The sequence below is a fragment of the Aplysia californica genome, unplaced genomic scaffold (assembly GCF_000002075.1).
Source record: "Aplysia californica isolate F4 #8 unplaced genomic scaffold, AplCal3.0 scaffold00052, whole genome shotgun sequence".
Lineage (NCBI taxonomy): Eukaryota > Metazoa > Mollusca > Gastropoda > Aplysiida > Aplysiidae > Aplysia > Aplysia californica.
In genome coordinates, this window is record NW_004797322.1 from 1,423,276 (window position 1) to 1,443,813 (window position 20,538).

At 37.3% G+C, this 20,538-nt stretch overlaps 2 protein-coding genes across 6 annotated transcripts in view; one reads left to right on the forward strand and one right to left on the reverse strand.

The window, feature by feature from the left end:
- The window catches only part of LOC101864204 (plancitoxin-1), a 43,729-nt gene extending 32,085 nt beyond the window's left edge, over nt 1–11,644 (forward strand). For all 5 annotated transcript variants that reach the window (XM_035968341.1, XM_035968343.1, XM_035968344.1 and 2 more), the window contains exons 6-9: nt 526–723; nt 4,267–4,376; nt 6,021–6,110; nt 10,065–11,644. In XM_035968341.1, coding sequence (XP_035824234.1) covers nt 526–723; nt 4,267–4,376; nt 6,021–6,110; nt 10,065–10,223 — 557 coding nt within the window. In that variant the 3' untranslated portion in view covers nt 10,224–11,644. The remainder of the gene's footprint in view (nt 1–525; nt 724–4,266; nt 4,377–6,020; nt 6,111–10,064) is intronic.
- A 4,150-nt stretch (nt 11,645–15,794) lies between these two features.
- LOC101845756 lies at nt 15,795–20,341 on the reverse strand. Its single transcript, XM_005092769.3, has 4 exons — nt 20,165–20,341; nt 18,829–19,001; nt 17,598–17,739; nt 15,795–16,104 (listed from the first exon to the last, which is right to left on the reverse strand). The coding sequence occupies exons 1-4, from the start codon at nt 20,316–20,318 to the stop codon at nt 15,857–15,859; spliced, it is 717 nt and encodes a 238-aa protein (XP_005092826.1). The 5' UTR covers nt 20,319–20,341; the 3' UTR covers nt 15,795–15,856.
- Between the last annotated feature and the right edge of the window lie 197 nt (nt 20,342–20,538).

Genomic DNA, 20,538 nt, shown 5'->3' on the forward strand with positions numbered 1-20,538 from the left:
GGCGGAAAGGGGAAGAAGATGTGTAGTATTATTGGTTATAAAGACTGCTTTTGAAACCATGTCAGTTGACAGTTTTCTTAAAATGGGTGTTGTTTTTTTAAATTTTTATTGGTTATTTTGTTAGTGCCTCTGAAAAGAATTTATCTTTGGGATGTATTATCTCATTTAAAAAAGTAAATCTTCATCTTTAAGAAACACGTGACTTTAAAAGCCACTTCAGTAGGCAGTTTTCTTTAAGTGGGTTAAAAATATTTTATGGATAATTTTGTAAGTGCCTCTGTGAAAGGAATTTACCTTTGGGATGTTTTATCTCGTTTTGAAAAATAAATCTTCTTCATACCACCTTTATCCTTCTTGGGTAAATCAAGAAACATGTTACTTTTGAAAATACATCTGGAGGCAGTTTTCTTTAAATGTGTATTGTTTTTTTAATTAAATTTTTATGGATAATTCTGTAAGTGTCCATATGAAAGGTATTCAACTCTGTGAAGTACCTCATTTTTGTGTATATTTCATCTCACACAGGGACTCAACTGTTGTACAATGAACCGACTATCTATGACTACGTACTCCCTGCCGATTTCGCCAGAGATTTTCCTGTCCTTAAGAAGGTCATTGACAGACAGCATCCACTTGGACCCCCGTGGTCAAGCGTTCTCAAACTCTCATCTCTAGGCGGAGAGACTTTTGTTAGTTTTGCAAAGTCTTATAAATTTGGTGCAGGTATGACACTGGCTGTTTATACAGACAAAAATGTTGAAGACGGCAACCCATTGTGGAGGAGAAACGGTGCAGTTTTAGACAGGTGGCCGTCTCACACGGTATCATTATGATGTGAAAAAACATGCAAAAGGGGAAATGGGAAGTGACCGTTTGTACAGGTGATTGTTTTATACAGGTGATTGTTTTGTACAGGTGATTGTTTTGTACAGGTGATTGTTTGTACAGGTGATTGTTTTATACAGGTGGCCGTTAGAGCAGGTTTGACTGTACTAGGAATATAATATGCAGCCCATTGTTGCTGATTAAATTTCAAGTTCAAAGAAAATTTGGACTTATTTTATGCGTTCATTGCAAACGCATAGTCAACTTGTCTTTTCAATACTGCAGTTTAGACTATTAAGAGTAAGACTAGAGGAAAATACAGACTGTGGTGCCTTACCAGTGGTGTGAGCACACCTGTCTCTGTGGTCATAGTGCAGCTTCCTCGCACTCACAGCTTCAGCTCACATCGATGGCAGTACTCGATGATCACATTTTGAGGGAAGTTTTTCTGTCGAGGTTTTTATTTCAAATTGTGAGCAGAGCCCAATATTCAGACAACTGCTGACATTTTTCTCTTTCTTTCCCTGGTAATTGATAATTGATGATCAAGAGAAAACAAAAGTATTTTACTTTTAGTAGAAGGTTTTACGGCGCTCACAACTGCATAAGGTCATATGAGCGCCAGAAGATTAGAGGTGTTACAAACATAAAATAGTAAGAAGGGGAGATAAGGACAATAGATGTTCGATAGGAAAGAAGGAGCAAACCACACCAGAGCACCCGCCAACCACCCGCAACAAAAGTATGTTGGGGAAAAAATAGGTGTTTTGTAGTTCAAAGACATTGAGAATCATTCGGCAAACTTCATCATTTATTCCTCTATCTGTGAAGGACAGTGACAAGTTCAGCAAATATTTTTGCGATGACTTTAGTGTTGCTTGTCATAGATTAGAAAGAAGTTGTCACACTAACAAGGCAATCCCCAATGTCCAGATCGGATGCGGGAACAACTTTTTTTGTCATAGATTGCAGATTTGATTTGGCCAGCAGTGATTAATTCTTTGTCATGCATGCTGACAATCTGAGGAAGATGTGTTGCATGGTGCGAAGCCAACTTTTTGGGACGGAAGATAATCCAATTGGATATTTCATGGTTGCAATTATTTCCTTTGATTTATGTTTTTGAAAGTGCATGCTGCAACCAAAAATTTCTGGCTGGCTTCAAAGTCTGTCTCTTGTGTATGTGAAAGGAAACAACATTTTTCTACTCTGTACGCTTCGCAATTTTCCATTACTTCCAGAAAGGCAGGTGTCTAATTGTCATCATTGTCTTGAATTAATTTGAAAGTATATCATTTTGGAGCTGAAGTTGACGTACGTCACTCAAAAACACTATTAAGTTTCCCATCATCTTAAAGCAATTGCTTTAACTCATTGAAGACGCCAATCCTGCCCTTTCAAATGCTTGGAAAAGCTTAACTTTGTTATATCCATACAGATTTTCCAATTCTGTTTTCTTTTTCAGAAATGTAGAAAGGCAGACGACAACATTTATATTAATATGAAATGTCAAATGTTGTGTTTATGGTTTGTGTATGTGGGCTTGAAATGTGCAACAACATTGAATGTGAACTGCTTTTGGTCAGACAGATCTGTCTGACGCGTCTTTAAAGTGTTAACAAAAAAGAATGCAATACAAAAAAACCCAAACCCAAACCAAAAAAACTGTGTCTGGGGTGTAGCGGTTAGACGCTTCACTGTAGCATGAAGGATGTCCAAGTTTGATTCTCGAGTGAAGAGAATTTTTATCAAGTATCTTGGCCTTTCACCGGAATGTTGTATCCCTCTCAACCCTGGTTGACCTTGACAGACAAGGTCGCAAGTCTGCCTCCTAAATTATTTAATTTGTACCGATCGGGACATAAAATCACCTACATTTAGAGAAAAAAAATTAAAACAATTGCCTCGTATATTTCTCATCGTTCTTTGTGAACGAACTTTCAAAGCACTTGATCATGTGATAATACATATCAAAGCAGGTTTTAGTATTTACTATATGAGAGGGTAAAGGCGGAGGTACCCATTTGTCAGAAACCTAATTATTTGATTAAATTTAGAGGAGGAAAATAATGCTTTTTATCCTAAGTTTTTATGTTACTGCCATTTTGGTCTGAAGCGTTCGGTTCTGGTGACTTGTACGTCTTACTCCTGATAAAAGCCAGGTAAACAACAAATAAAATGGTTTGGACATCTGTCATAACTACCACCAGACTGTATAGCAGTGAGGGCTTAAAACCAGAGAGATTAGATGGATACAGATGAAGAGGAAGGCTCAGGAAAAGATGAATAGAGGGGGTCAGAGAAACAGTAGACAACATCAATATAACCATGTAACATGTAACAGGCAATGTAACAAACAAAACAAGGACGTTTGTTTCTTCCCTCAACACATAAGGTGACAGAGGCAGGAAAAATCTACAGTAAAGTTGCCAGTTTGATGTAACGTTCGGTAGGTTAAATGCCTGTTTCATCACAGTACGATCATTTCATTTCACTGGTAGACATATTTTGAAGTCCAGCTTTTAATAGGACCAAATTGAATGAGTGGAGAACTATGGGAACACTCCATGCAACATAAATTCAATACTGCCCAAGCTGGGATTTGAACCAGGCTCTCCGGCATGACTGTGCTCCAGGATATTTTATTTTGAACAGTCGGTCAGGAATAAGAAATTCAAGTTCATCTTAAGTAGAAAGGAATGCTTCAGTTACAAATATAACCAATGTGTAGAAAGTTTATTTTTTCATTCCTTGCAGGAAGGTCGTAGAGTGTATGGAGAAAGTAGAAAAAAAAAGTATGGATATTGATTTTTTAAATAAAAAGTTTGGAACATTTGTATTTTCTACCTAATAGTTTTATCCTCTTTTTCTCAGTGTAAAGAAGTGTGTTAAGTAGAGTAAAGAAAAGTTTTCCCTCAAGTTGCCTTCTCCAAACATTTCGCTACCTCAGAATTACATGTACAAAGTTCTGTCTGCTCAGTACCTAGTTGTTGAGAAACTTGACATAAAAAATTTTGAATTTCACAACATGTCAAGCTTTTCGAATGCAATACTTCTGTTCCCGTCGTTTTATGCAAGAAAAATTCTGAAATAATGCAAACTGAGCCCAAAAATGTGAAATTATGCCATTCTGTTAATTTTAACAAAGAATGATAAAGGAAAATAATCAGAAATTTTGCAAAAAATGATCAAATTTTGCTAAATTATGCGGGGTGCATAAAACCACGGGGACAGATACTTTGATTGTTTTGATAACAACTCCGAATAATCTTACTATTTTAAAATAGAAGATAGAATTAGAGCATTTGATTTCTGACTTGGTTGTCTAAGTAGCTTTAAAAAACGGCCAAAAACGTCAGATAGAACTTTGTAATTCTGAAGTAGCAGTTTGTGGAGTTTCGCTTGCTACTACGTAACAGCTATTTGATTTTTATCTTTCAGATTTGTATGATGCTTTAGTAGCTCCAACTCTGAAGAACGACCTCCTTGTTGAGACATGGCTGAGGACTGAGGGTACGAAGCTGCCCTCAAACTGTTCCGCCCACTACAAGGTATCCGGAGAAATTATATCAGTGTGTGTGAGAGAGGGAGGGAGACGGAGAGAGAGAGAAAGAGAGAGAGAGAGAGTGAAAGAGTAAGTGAGAGAGTGAAAGAGACAGAGAGAGAGAGAAAGAGAGAGAGTGAAAGAGTGAGAGAGAGAGAGTGAAAGAGTGAGTGAGAGTGAGTGAGAGAGTGAAAGAGAGAGAGAGAGAGAGAGAGAGAGAGCGAGCTGGCATGCATGCAAAAGAAAATATGGAAAATATATGTGTTTCCAAAGTGTGATCGTTGTTACTGTTTCCGAGGTAATAATTGCTCTCCTTCTATCTAGAGACAAAAAAGGCTAAGGGGCTGTGCTTTACTAGGTTTCTCTCACAGATGATGATAAGTCTCTCCACACTGTTGCGTCATGTTTGTGTATGGTTAAGGAATGCTCCAGGTAGGTCCCACTTCTTTACAATGTGGCGTCGGCAGTCTAGTGGTTAGGCTACAAGACTCGTAATCATAAGGTTGTAGGTTCGAGGGTTCGAGTGGGAAAGGCACTTTACACGAATGTTCCTCTCTTCATCCGGATGGGAATGGGCACATTGTACCAGACAGTGAAAGATCTTGTCAGTATGTGAGTGTTTTAGCACTTATAAATGGCAGCTTGCACTGTATGCTTCCCAGGAAGTTGAGATTGTTTCAGAATGCTACCAAGTCTGCCTGGGTAATAATATGGATTGTAAAGCGCATATATGCATAGAGGCTGCTGTAAAGTGGGAATTTGGGATATACAAATGCTATTATTATTATTTATTATTATTGTTTTTTTTACTTTCCTTGTTTTGTGTTTGATGGTCTGTCTTGTTTTTTTTCCAGAACTAAATGTCTGTTATTGTTTATGTGCTTTTCTGACTTAAACTCAAAACTACAATAGAGTCAACGAAATCTGCAGAACCTCCGGAAAGACGCTTTAAGCAAATTTTCTCATTTAGTTCAGTTGTATCAGATGGTTATAAAATTTGGAGGTCTTGCCTCTTAAATAACCTCACTGTGCTGCAAGGGCTGTTCAGTCTGTACAATTTACATACATGTATTTTTATCCTTGAAAAATAGTCCAACAGGGAATAGATTAATCTGGGTTGGGTCCTTTTTAACACTTTGTCCACACGGGACACAATCGGCGACGATGTGATATAGCAACAAGAACGTAGCAACGATCTCCTTTTGTCATGTTCACTTGCTAATGTTAAATTTTCTATCCGAATGGTTTGTGTGGTCTTTGAAGTCGAAAATCAGTTTGTATACAACAATTGGAGCAAACTTTTAAAAAAAATGTCAAGTAGACCTCTAGCATGAGGGCTGCTTTACTCTTAACTTACGCTATGATGAGAATTCGGGTGATGAGTGAGGTTGATCCAATGTTTTCAGATACGACTTTATTTCCTTTTTCAATGAACATGCGATCATCACTTTCAATTTTCTCAGTATGCTGAAGTTTTGATAATGGTTGGGGTGTTTTTGCCGAGATACAGGTGTAGTACATGTACTGATGTACCGCATCTGTTTCCTGGTCCGTGAGGACAAGTGTTGCATGCTCTGCTGTTGCCTGGGTAGAAAGTGTTTACTGGGTCTTTGGTACTTGATTGCACGCTCGTTATTTTTCGTCTCTCCAGGTCTTCAAAGTCACAGGAATTTCACTGCCTGGTCCAGTATTTTTCAAGGAAACCAAAGACCATGCCAAGTGGGCGGCTAGCTATGTGAAGGTAGCCTGTATGTCCTTATTTTTTCGGAAAGGAAAAAACAACTTTCAGAGATTACTCGTTTATTTTTTAGATTGCAGTTTATACTGAAAATGTTCTTTTTGATTGCTTTTAGTCAAATGCATCTCTTTAAAAAAGTTACCTTTTTGTATCATTATAAGGTTTACGACTAAGAGGGCGTTTTTTAAAAATCATGCGAAAAGGAAAATAGTCTAGTGATTTGACTGTTCACCTCACTTTGTGATGGCCTCCGAGACAGTTTGAAAAGCAGTCCTGGATCAGGATCAAAAGGTCCTGGGTTCACACGACGTTACTTTTCGCCCGATTCTGTTACCTTTAGTTAGTGTGACTCAGTTGCCCACCGGCGCGCCCCAGCTCGGGGTCACGGGGTTAATGATCCCTGAAGTGAATTTGCCGATGTCAGTTAAGAATTTTGCACTTTTGTCTACGTTTGAAACGACAGAACTCCTTCCTCAGCCCACACAGCAAACCATTACACTGGTGTACTAAAAGCTCAGTGTCTTGAGATTTATTCTGCGTTAGAATGGTTAATTTCTGTGTCTTAATTTTTGGTCTAGACAATTGTTTATAGAGTACCCAATTTGTCCTATTTTAATTACAAACTTATGAATAAATGACTGTTTATTTATAACCGGCGCGACAGATCTCTCCAAAATCTGTGCTAAACTGGCTACGAATATCGTGTCTTTAACTTGTGAAATCTTAAATCTGCGCTGTAATAGTCAATTTATAAGAGAAGAAAGATGCACATCTGCATTTTTAAACTAAAGGCGCTCAACACACTCTGCGTTTTTTCATGAATCATGCTGTGTCTGTGGCAGCCTGCATACAACCAAGAAAGTTATATTATGCGATTTAAAAAAAACATAAAACTGTAAATACATAGGTAGAGATAAACTTCTTGAATGGAATACAAATAATGACAGCTATCCCATTCATTCTTAGTTTTTGTGTCAGAAATGCTCAGACTCTTATGAATGTAAAGAAATCAGAACATTGTCAGTTATTGTAAATGGTTATAGAAACGAAAATAAAAGCTGAAAAAGTCTTGTGCTGATTCAGTGTCACTGGACAGCTAGAAATTATTCTTATATCCTATTACGAGAAGTCATCCGTTATTCAGTCAACATACAAAACCTAGACTTAACGTTTTAAGAAAAGTAAAGAATTTCTGGAGTGTAACAGATACTGTTCGTGTATTGCATTGTAGATGTATTCTGGCACTAAAGTCGATTTGTACTTTTTCATAGAGCAACTTCAGGGTAATTTTTATAAACTTACCAGAAAATATGCGAATATTCGCGATTATATTATTAGACACATAATGTTGTATTTGGAGGAATTACTTTATAGCGAACTGTGTGCCAGATGGATAATGTTGCAAAATGAAAGCTTTCTATTATATGCGCAGATACCATCTTTTTGAGTACCTACACCAATGTTATGTCATACATGTTTTAAAAGTTTGACAGTTTTTGTCGTACTGATTTTTTTTTTATATTGATTTTTTTACTTCACACTTTTCCAAAAATTTTACATTTATCTTAGCCGACTTCAGCTTGTCTAACGGAATAACCAGACAATTTACAACGTCCGTTCTTTTTTGAGTCTCAAGAGCAGAAATGCGCACTTTGGATACATTAAATTATAAAAACCATAAAGACGCCTAAAACTGTACGTTGAAAAGCACCAAACAGCCCAGACAGGTCGGCGACAGGGAGCTGACCCCAGTGACCCCGACATGATAAGGCACTTGGCGGGTAACCCCCCGCTGCAATTAAAATTCCACTACTGGTGTACCTGACAGCAACGGAAATTTTTTTTCTCTGAAATGTTCTCCTTTCGCATCCTTTCTTGTTCTCTAGTCATGTTCTATCATCTGCTTTCATGTCTACTTTTTTCCCTTCCTCTTTGTAGTGCTACTCCTGGCTCCTTCTTACTGCTATTTTTCAGCCGTACCTCTGATCTTAGGTTAGGTAAGATGGAGTACCTAGCCTTCCTGGATAAAGTAAAGGAGAAAAACTCTTGGAGGTCCCATATATGCAAGTTGCACATGTTAGAGATCCCTTGGTGGTCCTAAACTTGATAAGGGTAGACTAGGGCAGCCACCTGCGCAAAATTAAGAATTAACTCTTGCCAGACTGAAAATACTCTAGTCAGTATAACAACAAATACAGTACCTTCAAAATCAGAATTTAACTGCCTGAAGGCAAGGGGCCCTACTAATTAGAATAAATGGCCACACACGTAAATGTCATTTGCTCTGCAGGTTGAAGAACCAGCAGTCAGCAACTTCAGAGTTCTAGATGGGGAATGCAAAGGAGAAAGAAAACCTTTTTTTTTCAGCTGTTGAAACCTTTTGGATGTAATCAATTTGTTTAGTATTTTTAGTTTTTAGTTTTAGTAGAGTTTCTACGGCACTCGCAACCGCAGAAGGTCATATGAGTGCCAAGGGGTGGATGTCAACAAAGAAGTCCTTACACTGGGAATCAGGCTTACTCTGCACACCTCTCTAGCTTCAACAGCACAAAGTCTGCTTCAACTATCAAGGCACCCTGGAAATAGCGGGTCCCAAGAGTGTGACAAACCATAAAAAAGAAGTAGAGGAAAATGACGATAGTAAGGATTAGAAAAGAAAAAGCAGCAGTTCCCTGTTGCAGCTGGGCACAATGATGAGCATGACATTGATGAATCAGCCCATTTACAATTTTACTGTGCATAAGAACATGTTAATGTCCCCCCTTTGGAAATGGCCTAAAGACACTTCAGTCAGTAGCTCCGCCCCGGGGAGAGTAATCAATTTGTGACTACCTGAATCATATCGAGGGTCTTGAAATAAGACGACTTTTACAGATGGCGTAGTAAACATTGTAACTGCAGTTATATATAATTGGAAAGTTAACTGAATGTTGATATTCACTAATGTTATACAAGCAATAGTATGGAAATTTTATAAACCCACACTTTGGACCCTATTATAATAATGGCTGTTATATTGTGGATATTACAAATTTGTCCCTGGAGGAAGTTACTGATATATTGACGATTATTCCAAGAAAAGTTAGCTCATAAAAAAGATTTCCTGTGCTTTTTTTAAATGCAGTTTGTACAGTGGAGACCACTTATAACGAGTCCTGAAATAAAGAGAAGTCTGTTATAAAGACACTATTCTAAAACCCCGTTTTTTCCCTTCTTTATCTTTGTAAATAAAATACTGCTATAACATAATCTGACAAACTTGCAAGTCGGTTATAGCGGAATGTTGCTGCTGCTAAACACAGCGCATAGGCCAGTTATAATATAAAACCTCGCAAGTTGAGAAACTTGTCTGTGATCTAGCAAAACAAAGAATGGGAGAGCCCACGGGTGCCAACAATGAGGGCCGGAGTGAATAAGTTGGGAGGGTGTGGCATGCTCAGACAAGCAGAACGCATTGTGTGATAGGCCAACCTTGTCTAGATTATCTAGGCCTACCAATCCCCTCACGTCTCCGATGCGGGAATGGAGAGGTCACAATGCTGTGATGGATGGAGGGAATGTGTGATATGCGCAAGCAGACGGAATGCACCACAGGATGTGGTTGGGTGAGGGGCAATACAGCGGGCGAGTTAGCTGAGAGCCTTTCTTTCTGATTGCCAACGCCGAGCTGTCAACATTGCAAGCGCAAGAGAAAGAAACCTGATTCGGTTTTTGATCAGGTAAGACCTAGACGTCATGTTGAACAAAATCATCATCAGGGAATAGCAAAAAGAATTATACAGAACACCAAACTCATAGATTAGGCTTACTTTATTATTTCCCTTGAATTGATTACTAGGTCCCTTATAACGAGATTCCTGCTATAACGGACATTTCACACCAGTCCCCTCCTTCTCGTTATAACAGGATTCCGCTGTACTGATATGAAAACGGGACATTTTTTGTTTGTACCCTCAGAATGTCTCCAACATGAGTTCCGTCCCCTGGACATGTATCGGGGACATCAACCGTATGGAGAGCCAGTTCCACAGAGGGGGTGGCACCGTGTGTTTGCAGAACCTCGGCATGTGGAAAGCTTTCAACAATTCAGTAAACAGCTTTGACTCATGTCATTAGCCTAAGATTTTTCTGCTTCGGATAAGACACGTACCTGTAGGTCAAGAACAGCCGAAAGAATTTAATAATTGATCACATAAATTAGTGCCAAAAGTTTTGTTTTTGTACATTATAGCGAGACTTTACTTTTACTTTTACTTTACTTTTCCGATTCAGTGGCCAAGTGGCCAAGTGGCCATCTGAGTTCTAGTCTTTGAGCCTGAATAGTGAGACTTTAAAAATAATTATGTTGAGGAAGACTAGCCGCATGCACTTTTTTAACGGAGAATAAAACCAAATTTTGTTGCATAGAGTTTATAGACGAATAACAGAAGAAAATAGACTAGTCATGTCTTATTAGCGGGCATTATTATATATGTGGGTACGTGGGAAAACTAAGTTCATGTTATTGATAGCTGAATTGAGCGAAAGCTGAAAAAAGTGTAAAAAATGGATTTTTGAAATTGTATTCCTATTTTCTATTAATTATTTTGACTTAGATATATTTATTAAAAAGTTAGAAGTTTTGAACAAACAGAAAAGTACAAAAGATATTTTAAAACATTTTTTGTGAAGTGTGCATAAACTCACCAAAGTTGAAATGAATCATAAATCTAACATAACAACGCTGTTGTTTTGTGGCTTTTCTCCTCCTTACATAATAGAGAATTGTCATACTGCTTGGTATGTGGGGAAAGCTCTGTTTCTCTATTGTTAGAATAGGATGATTTTGAGTTGTATCAACCAGTGAGACAAATGGGATAGCAATCATTTTTGTGTTCCCTGCATTTCTGCTTGGGAATGCGTACTTTTCAAGATCAGGGAATGGATACAGTAAATTTAGTCATTTTATCATGCTGTGCCTTTTTTTTTTTTACATTTACTTCGTTCTCTCATGTGGTTTGGGGATTCTTTATAGAATTACCAATGCCTAAAAAGGGCATAACCGCTGTTGACTAGCTGCAATATGGGTTAGAACCTAAAAACCTCCAAAAAAATGTATTCCACAACTACAGATGCATTTTTATCGAAACTTTGTCTTTAATTGAAAACACCACAACTTGGCTACAAAGTAAGACATCTTGGAAATCTAAAAATCCAAAGCATAATTTAGAGAACTGACAGAAGTATAGCATGACTGTCTCAGTTCAAAATGCCTGACAACTACAATGTGCCTAGTTTTCCCTGGCACCCACACATATTATGAGACTTTCTTCTATTTCTGCCCAAAGAAAATTTGTTTGTGGTCCTTTCCAAGCAGTCTGTATTTTAATATGCAAATGGAAAAATGAAGGAACAGTGGTTTTAAGAAACTTTTTTGTAAGTTGATGTCATTTGTAAAACCAGTTGTATAATGTTAGAATGATTTGGGATTGTACTGGAAGAAAAAAAAATACCGTTGATATATATTGATGAAAGCTGGAGTAATTTTTTTAAATAAAGACCGTCACCCAAATTACCAATACATTAATGAATAAAGCTGTCCTTTCGTTTTGGGCTGGAAGGCTTTTAGTTTAGTTTTAGTAGAGCCTGGAACCTAATTGCGGAATGGCTGCTATAAATATCTACGAATTATTGTTATTATTGATTTGTGTTGCCTTGTACTTAGAATATAGACTGTTTTACATTTACTACTTTTTTGAGAATTGATTGAATTTACTGACCACTTATGAATCAAGTAATCTATTGTATCATGTGGGCATTGCAGCCGAGCCTCATCTTAGCAGTTCTCTATCTTTTTTTATACCTGTTGTTATGTTGACCTGGCTATAATGCGATACAGCTGACTATAGTCTGTTCTTTCATAGTACATGAATTTGTACATTTTATTCCTCTGGCAATCTTTTAATAATGCACTGCATGCAAGGAGTTGGTTTTTTTAAAAGATGTATGTCTACAAAATCAAAGAGTTTATTTGTTTTGCAAGGCTTTACCACACTTATAGGTGAAGTTTTTATGATTTATTAGTATGAAATAACAAAAGGCATGTTATAGTTAATTTTAAAAATTTGACACATGTGTCGATTTTTGGCCTATATCTCCATTTGTGGATTGAAAAGTAACTCATTTTGTCTGCACGCCTCACATTTGATTGTGGGGAAATGAGAATTTGGCCATTTTCTTTAGAGGTCTTTTTGTGACAACTTATCAAGTACCAATATCTCTCTCTTTATATATATATATATATATATATATATATATATATATATATATATATATATATATATATATATAAAAATATATAAAAAAAAAAAAAAATATATATATATATATATATATATATATATAAGTATGTATGTATAATAACTTTTAAGTGACAAGAACTTTTTAAAATGATTTACCATTTTATAATCAAAGATGTTTGTGTTCATTTAAATTGCAAACTGTTTTTTTTAAAAGGTTTACAAACCCAAGTATAAAGGGCAAATGTGTGTATGTGCTACAAGGTATACATTTTACAGACAAACTCTCAGTTTTACAAAGAGGTAAAAAGTTTTCGGCTTCTTCTAATATGTCTATGCTCAATCTTTAGTCAACAGTTGCTTGCAAAGAATACAGTACAGCATACTGAAAAATGGTGCAGGCTTTATGCCATTCTGTTGAAGAAGACATAGATCTAAACTGGTTCAATCAATTCTTTATTTTTACCAAAATTTTTTCATCTTGTGTTGGAAGATCTTTATTTTTCTTAAATTTGAAATGAGAACTCAGACAATAGGTGTCATAAACTAGAACTGATAGTATTATAAATGTTAAGGAATTCCATGCGGCTCCAGAAATTATAATCACAGTTGCTGTTCATTTCAATAACTAGAATTTATATATCTGTGCTGTATATTATGATTCTGTGTGTGGTATTACATTCCTCTATCTGAAATTACATAGAATCTTAAAACACATTATGTAATTGTAAAGTGATTGATCTAATAAATCATATGCTTAAGTTTATGAGATTTGTGTTTCTCTGATGATTTTAAAGTGGCGTTTCCCTTTTTTACTTGCTCCTCAGCAGGTGGGCCTTTGCACAACTGAACAGTCTGAGGGTTCATCAATATATTAGATTTTTGTTTTTCAATAAGATTTTTCATGTGCATGCATACATTTTAGATTTAAAGTTCGGGTGGAGGGTATTTTGAGATAGTATTTTATCACGCTTCATTCCAGTGTTCCCATGCAAGAGCCTTGATATATGTGAGGTGGCGTGGTGAAATCAGGCACATGTCAAAATAATGGAATTGAAGAAACCAGCATTGTTTTTTCCGTCTGTTTGGCAATTTTTATTTTATTTTGCCTCAACACCTTTTATTATGTCCATTTAAAATCACATCTCTGGGTGGGTTTTACTGAAAAACGTTGATTGAAGTAAAGGCACAAAACATGAAATTATGCTTCAAAGTATTTCCAAGTGGTCATTTTCTTGCTAATTTTACCTCTGAAACCAGGCGACCCCCCCCCCCCCCTCTTTTAATAGTGAATAGAGAATACCTCGACTCCTATTCATGATGGATGAGTATTCTTTTTTTCATCAAAAGCAAGAAAGATTAACAAGATTTAAGATGATATCAATAACTCCACATGCCCAAGATTTGACGAGCGCCTGATTCCACCGCGTCGTGACACATATTGTCTACTCAGTACGTGACCATTTTGTCTTTGATTTAATTAAATTGTGATACTTCTTTCTTTTTCTCATAAGACTGAGAGACTCATATTATAATCTCTCCACTTTTTGAGGGTTGAGTCCAAGATTCAGATCTATTCGCTATCATAAAGGTTCTTCAACTTCAAGGAGTGAACAATCAAACAATATTCTTCGGTAATTTATAAATTACTTTCCTTCCTTGCTTTTTGTTTGTAGTTTTTGTTGCAGCTGTTTTTATCCAATATTATTTTTAGTGTTAGTTTTTTCTTATATGATCTGCATATTTACATCGTCATACGGTACTCAATGAAAATGAAATGGTTTTTAGGAGGCTTGTTTTATTCTTGTTTCTTTGCCTTTCTTTCTTTTCTTCTCTCAACATGTTAACTACCCGTTATCTGAATCATAATCAAGCTCTCATGGTTTTGTCTGGTGAACTATTGCAGGGTAATGTAGTGTCAAGATGATAAATGTCAATGTTAAGTTAGAACACTCTACTCTTATGTAAATTGTTGATTATGTAGGAAATTTGATTGTTACCATAAGTCAACTACTTGTTGAAACAGTCTTAAAGGTAATAAATTGACACTTTTGTGTATGTCACTATGTGGCTCAATAAGTCTTTTATCACTGTTTTTAAAAAAGTTTTAGTAGGAGTTTTACGGCACTTGCAACACAATAAGGTCATGTAAGGGCAGAAATTTGATCACTGTGAAAGACCCAGCTTGCACAAAGAAGATTTTGCATCCTGCTCTAAGATAACAGTCACTTGCAATGGATGGGTAGACGATTTGTGTTCTCGTGCACAAACTGTAACTTCACTCGATGTTTTCTGTTGATCCATGTGTGCAGTGTGCAGCAAATTGTGCTCAGTTCGATTGGGGTATAGCCCATTGATAGTCCGGGCTGAGTCCACTTATAACGAGTCCAGAAAAAATGAGAAGTCTGTTATAAAGACACTATTCTAAAACCCTGTTTTTTTCTCTTCTTTATCTTTGTAAATAAAATACTGCTATAACGCAGTCAAACACGCGAGTTGGTTATAGTGGAATATTCCTGCTGCTGTGCACAGTGCATAGCCCAATTATACATAATGTAAAACCTCGCCAGTTGAGAAACTAGTTGGTGGTCTAGTGAAATAAAGAATGGGAGAGCCCATGTTTGTCAACAATGAAGGCCAGAGCGAATGAGTGGGGAGGGTGTGGCATGTGCAGACAAGCAGAACGCATTGCGTGATAGGCCAGCATAAGCCTAGTTTAGATTATCAAGGCCTACCATACCATGCCTCTCACTTCTCCGATGCGGGGATGGAGAGGCTACAATGCTGTGATGGATGGAGCGAATGTGTGACGTGCGCAAGCTGACGGAATGCACCACAGGGTGTGATGGGGTGGGGGAAAACACAGTGGGCGAGTTAGCCTAGAGCCCTTTCTTTCTGATCGCCAACGTCGAGCTGCCAGTCAACATCACTAGATCTAGCGCTAGAGAAAGAAACCGGTTCGATTTTTGATTAAGTACATAAAATGTAAGACCTAGAGGTCATGTCGAAACAAAATCAAAATCAGGGGAGATAGCAAAAGGAAATAAACAAAACACCAAACTCATAGATTAGGCCTACTTTACAGTTTCCCTTGAATTTATTACTGGATCCCTTATAGCGAGAATCCTGCTATAACGGACATTTTGCTCCGGTCCCCTCCCTCTCGTTATAACAGGATTCCACTGTATAATGCCCCAGCAAAAAGACCAAGATACTCAATCAAAATTCTCCCTAATGAAAATAGAACTCAGGTCTCTTGCATGTGACAGCAAAGTGCCTAACCGCTATACCACAGACAGAAGTAAAAAAACCGTTGGAAACGTACCTGCAAAAACACTGCATCAAACTCCAACAAACCAATACTGGCACAATGACACTCGAGAAATGAGCGAAAAGCAGAAGTCAAATACGAAATAATAATAATAATAATAATTTATTCATTTATTTACAAAAAGGAAGAGTAAAAAGAAATCAGTCCTGCTGATCCAGCAAGTCCATGAGGAGTGATGTTGTTTGAGAAACAAACACCCTCCTGCTTCGTTCCGTAAGTTGTCTTATAAACGGTACTAGGCTCCAGAAAATCTGTAATTCAGGCTGCAGGGCTGGTGGTGGCACTGTTTGGAATTCAAGAGCAGGAGGAGGTGGGGGGACCCTTTTTCTAGATTCCAGGAATGTTTCTTGGTTGGGGTCCACGTGTAGGGCTTTCCTCTTCCTATCTCCTGTGTATCACAAAGGCAGAGTAGATCAGAATTAAGCGGGTGGTTTGAGGCCAACCCTTTCATGGATCTTGGGGATGAGGAGGGAGGAGTAGCTATAGCATTGTACTGCCTGCAATGATACCTATTCTCCAACCAAAAAAGTAAGTAAGTAAGGGTGGATGGAGGGCATCACTGGTAGATCCTACTACTACTTTTTTTTGCCTGTGTTGTTTTTGTCGGTTTGTCTTACTTTTTCCCCAGCACTAAATGACCACTATTGTGTCAATGTGGCTCTCTTTACTCAACAAACAAGTAGGCCTATAATAGTTTGAGTAAATCAGAATCAATTACCTGAGTAATAATAATAAGAATAGTGTGTCCACCATGAACTGATGATGATCTTTAACTTTAACATCCAAGGAGGAAGAGAAGTATGGACCTAGCACACTACCACAGACAGTTAGCATGGTTAAGAGAGTAAAAATATAGAAAATAATAGAAAGCAGCTTGTAATATTAAAAACACCCCAACAACTCGCTGCAGATAGCAGTACCTTTCCCAGTCCTAAAGTGGTGTGCTTATCTGCCTTAACATTCCGTTGATTGGTTAAACTTAAACCTTTTTTTACTTTGGCTGAACTTATGACTTTCTAAGCCCTATATTTTCTTTTTAGAAGAATTTTCGAAAAACTGAGCACTTGTGGTCTTCTGCGCCAGTGTCATTGTAGAGATTTGACGGTCTTGATTTTCTTGCTTCTCTTCTTCATAAAAACTATTCTTAAAATGTGCAACAATAGCAAATAACAAGCCATTGAGCTGTTTATTTTTTAGGTAGACAATGAAGATAATAATTCTACAGTCTGAGATCCACCATATCATTCTTGATAACAGCCATTGACAATGAAATGAATAGCTTTAGATGTAGTCAACCCAGTTCCATAGTTGAGAGTCCAATACTACACATGCAACGATAAAACCAAAGGAAAAGGAATAAGCAAGGGAATGCTTAGATCTTGTTTTATTTATTCTAAATCCACCAGCACCTGTGATGTAGTGGTTAGGTGCTACACTGTCACATGCAGTAAGATGCAGCAGATTCAAGTTTGATTCCCAAGTGGGGAGAACACTTTTATTTGGATCTTGGATTTTCTGCTGGGATGTTGAGTCCCTCTCAGCACAGGTTGTCCCTGACAGGCAGGGTCAAAAGCCCAGCTTCGAAATGTTCTAGATTGTGTCGATTGAGGTGTAAAAAAACAACTACATAAAAGAATTCTCGTCATTCGAAATCTAGAAAACGGTCAGATTATCATTGAGGAGAGAGGACCAGAGAGAAGGTGAGAAGCACATTTATGGGACGTAAAAACTGAAAGGAAAAATCTACTAATTTAGTCCTTACAGTAGAGAAACGAATTTGTTTGTTAAATATATATATACATATAAATATATATGTATATATTATATATATAAATGTATATATATATATAACACAATGTAAAATAAAAACATCTGCTTTACCTTTCATCATTGGTGCTGATGAAGCTTGTTCATACGTCGTTACGATATCTCCCGTCACGGTCTCATCTGTGTCTGTGTACTCTTGCTTCTGTTCCTGAAGTTCCACACAAAGTTCCAAGTCAGGACTGCAGGATGAGGATGTCTGTTGATCAAAACCATAACAAATGGTGAAATGGTATGGGTTTAACGGCCCTATCAACACTATTAGCTTATTTAAGAGTCGGCACCTCCAAGTTTAACGTCCATCTTTGAAAGGACCGAGCCGAGTTGGAAATTCGTGTAAAGTGCCTTTTCCAATGACACAACGTCGGACCGAGCTGAGGCTTGAACCCCCGAACATGCAATCTCACGACTACAAGTCTGGCAGACCTTCAAAACCATAAAACATTCAATAGTTTATTGACCAATACATTCTAGTACATACATTGCAAAACATGCCCATTGCTACAAATTTTCAGGTCCATTGTATTTCTTTGAGTCTAAAACAAATAGGCCTACATTGTGAAATTCGTACATACCTTAACCAAAAGATTCCCCCCTCCCACTGATTTTGTTACAGACAAGCAGAACTCTAGTCAGCAAGCTGCATTTAAGGTCTACACATTTTACACCAGTTGTTTTACTACTCCAACTATATCCATTTTAGACTGTCCACACTTCCACACTGACACTCATAAGCAAAAGGTGACACCAAGGAGGGTGTGGGGCGAGGGTGAAAGTTTTCCCCTAAAATTAGGAAGGTAAACAAAAAAGAAAGCAAAAAAAAAGAAAGTGATTTCATTTTGAACTTGTCCATCTGTTGTTGCCCACATATTTATTTTTTTAACGGGTGAGATTGCCCCTGTTTTTTGTAGAAAGCATTGATTAACAAATTGATTGAAATGAATGTTTATATATCTCTAGTTTAAATTAAATGAATAATTTCAATAATCTTACAAGATATACCTTGTTAGTGAAATGCATTAAATGCTTGTACCAAAAAAAACCCATATAAATCAAAACATATATAAACTGTCGAAATTATTTAGGACCGCCACCCTTTATCAAGGAGTACAGCAGTTGTCTTACACAGGTGAACGTCGTACACAGTGTTATTATTATGTACTAAATACACAAGGGAGGTAATGTGAAGTGGCCCTTTGTACAAGGGATTGTCAAATATACAGGTAACCGCTGTGCAGGTTTGACTGTTATTAGTTACTGCACGTTTAGTGTAGGCTACATTACTCACATGTGCCTCATCTTGTATTTGTTGCCTCACATGGTCCTTCAGGAAGGACATTTGGCGAAATAAATACCACAGTGGCTGTTTTCCAGGCTTAGATGCACTGCGGAGTTGATGTTGTGTCAGTGTTCTCTTGTATGTGGCCCTGAACTGGGACCACGTTGTTTTACAAAAAGTGACTGTTACAGAGAAGGAAAAAAGCCAGCAGTTTTAAGATCACCATGTGTAACCATAGCACACATAAGGGCTAAAAGCAAGAATAAGGAAATAAATAATTCTAGTACAAATTTTGATTATAGTTTCTAATTATTACGGGATTATATATTGTACTGTCTTTAAAATTATACTTAGTTCTTCTTTGTTTAAGATTTCAGATTTCTAGTAAGTAGTAGAAGCAAGTTTTCAAAGTACACTACAAGCTTGGGGCTGAAAACGTGGAGTTCGATTCCAGAGGGAGGAGAAATTTTTATCAAGTATCTCGTTCTTTCTGCTGGGATGTTGTATCCTTCTCAGCTCTTGTTGTTCCTGACAGGCAGGGTGGGAGCCCGCCTCCTGAATGATCTAAATTTTGTTGATGGGGGCATTTTTAAAAAGACAAAAAAACATCACTGCAAGGAAAGCTGGTACATGAAGTATGGGAGGCAATTGGAACCAACAAAATCACTGCCACAAACCACTGAGTCACTTTGTCAAATCACACAAATGTTTTTCACTCTGTGGCAATATCCAAATTGTATAAGTGCCCTTGGTTTTATATTTTACGAGCTGAGACAGATGGCTACCTCAGAATTACAAAGTTCTGTCTGCTCAATACCTAGTTTTGAGAAATTTGACGTCATAATTAATTAGTTTCACAATGTGTCAAGCTTTTTCGAATGCGATTCTTTGAATATCTTGATAACGACTACGAATTTTCTTACGATTTTAATAGAGGAGATAGAGCATTCGCTTTCTGACCTCACGCTCTTAGTAACATAAAATGGCCAAAAATGTCACGATAGAACTTTGTAATTCTGAGGTAGGGAGATGCAGATGACATTTTCGCTTTTGTTGATTGGTGACTATGGACATCAATGTACGTGATGCAGGTGTTTTCAAAAACATTCATCATTTGCTGATCAAGCAAAAGTAACTCTCGTTTTGAGGAAGAATGTGACAAATGACTGAAAGAGAGGAAGGGAACAAACTTTACCCCCAACATAGTGTCCATCTGAATGTGTGCTGTACGTTCACAACATACTTACTAACATAATGGAGAAATTGCTGATAGTCTCCTCTCAAGGCAATTATTTTGGTCAACGTGATATTGTTGACTAGAGACGAGTTCGGGGTAGCTACATACCATCTCGCCCTATTTCCCTGGAAACAGCTGTCCACGCCATTTCTGTGCTGTTTCTGTTCTTGTATCCTTTACAATTTATGTTATACAGCACGTCCCTTTTTTGCACGGCGTAAATGAGGCTCTCCGCAACATCAAGTGGCATTTGACGTGACATCTCATCTGAGAAATAAATTCATTGCATTTAAACACACAACTTCATCTTTATTTGTAGTAGGTGTAATGTTTGTTATCAAATGTGGTGTACTTAATATTCATCATTTTTAATGTGTCTGTCTGTGTGAAGAATATTTTGGTGAGTAATCGTATATTGTTTGTGTGTGTGAGTGTGTGTGTGTGTGTGTGTGTGTGTGTGTGTGTGTGTGTGTGTGTGTGTG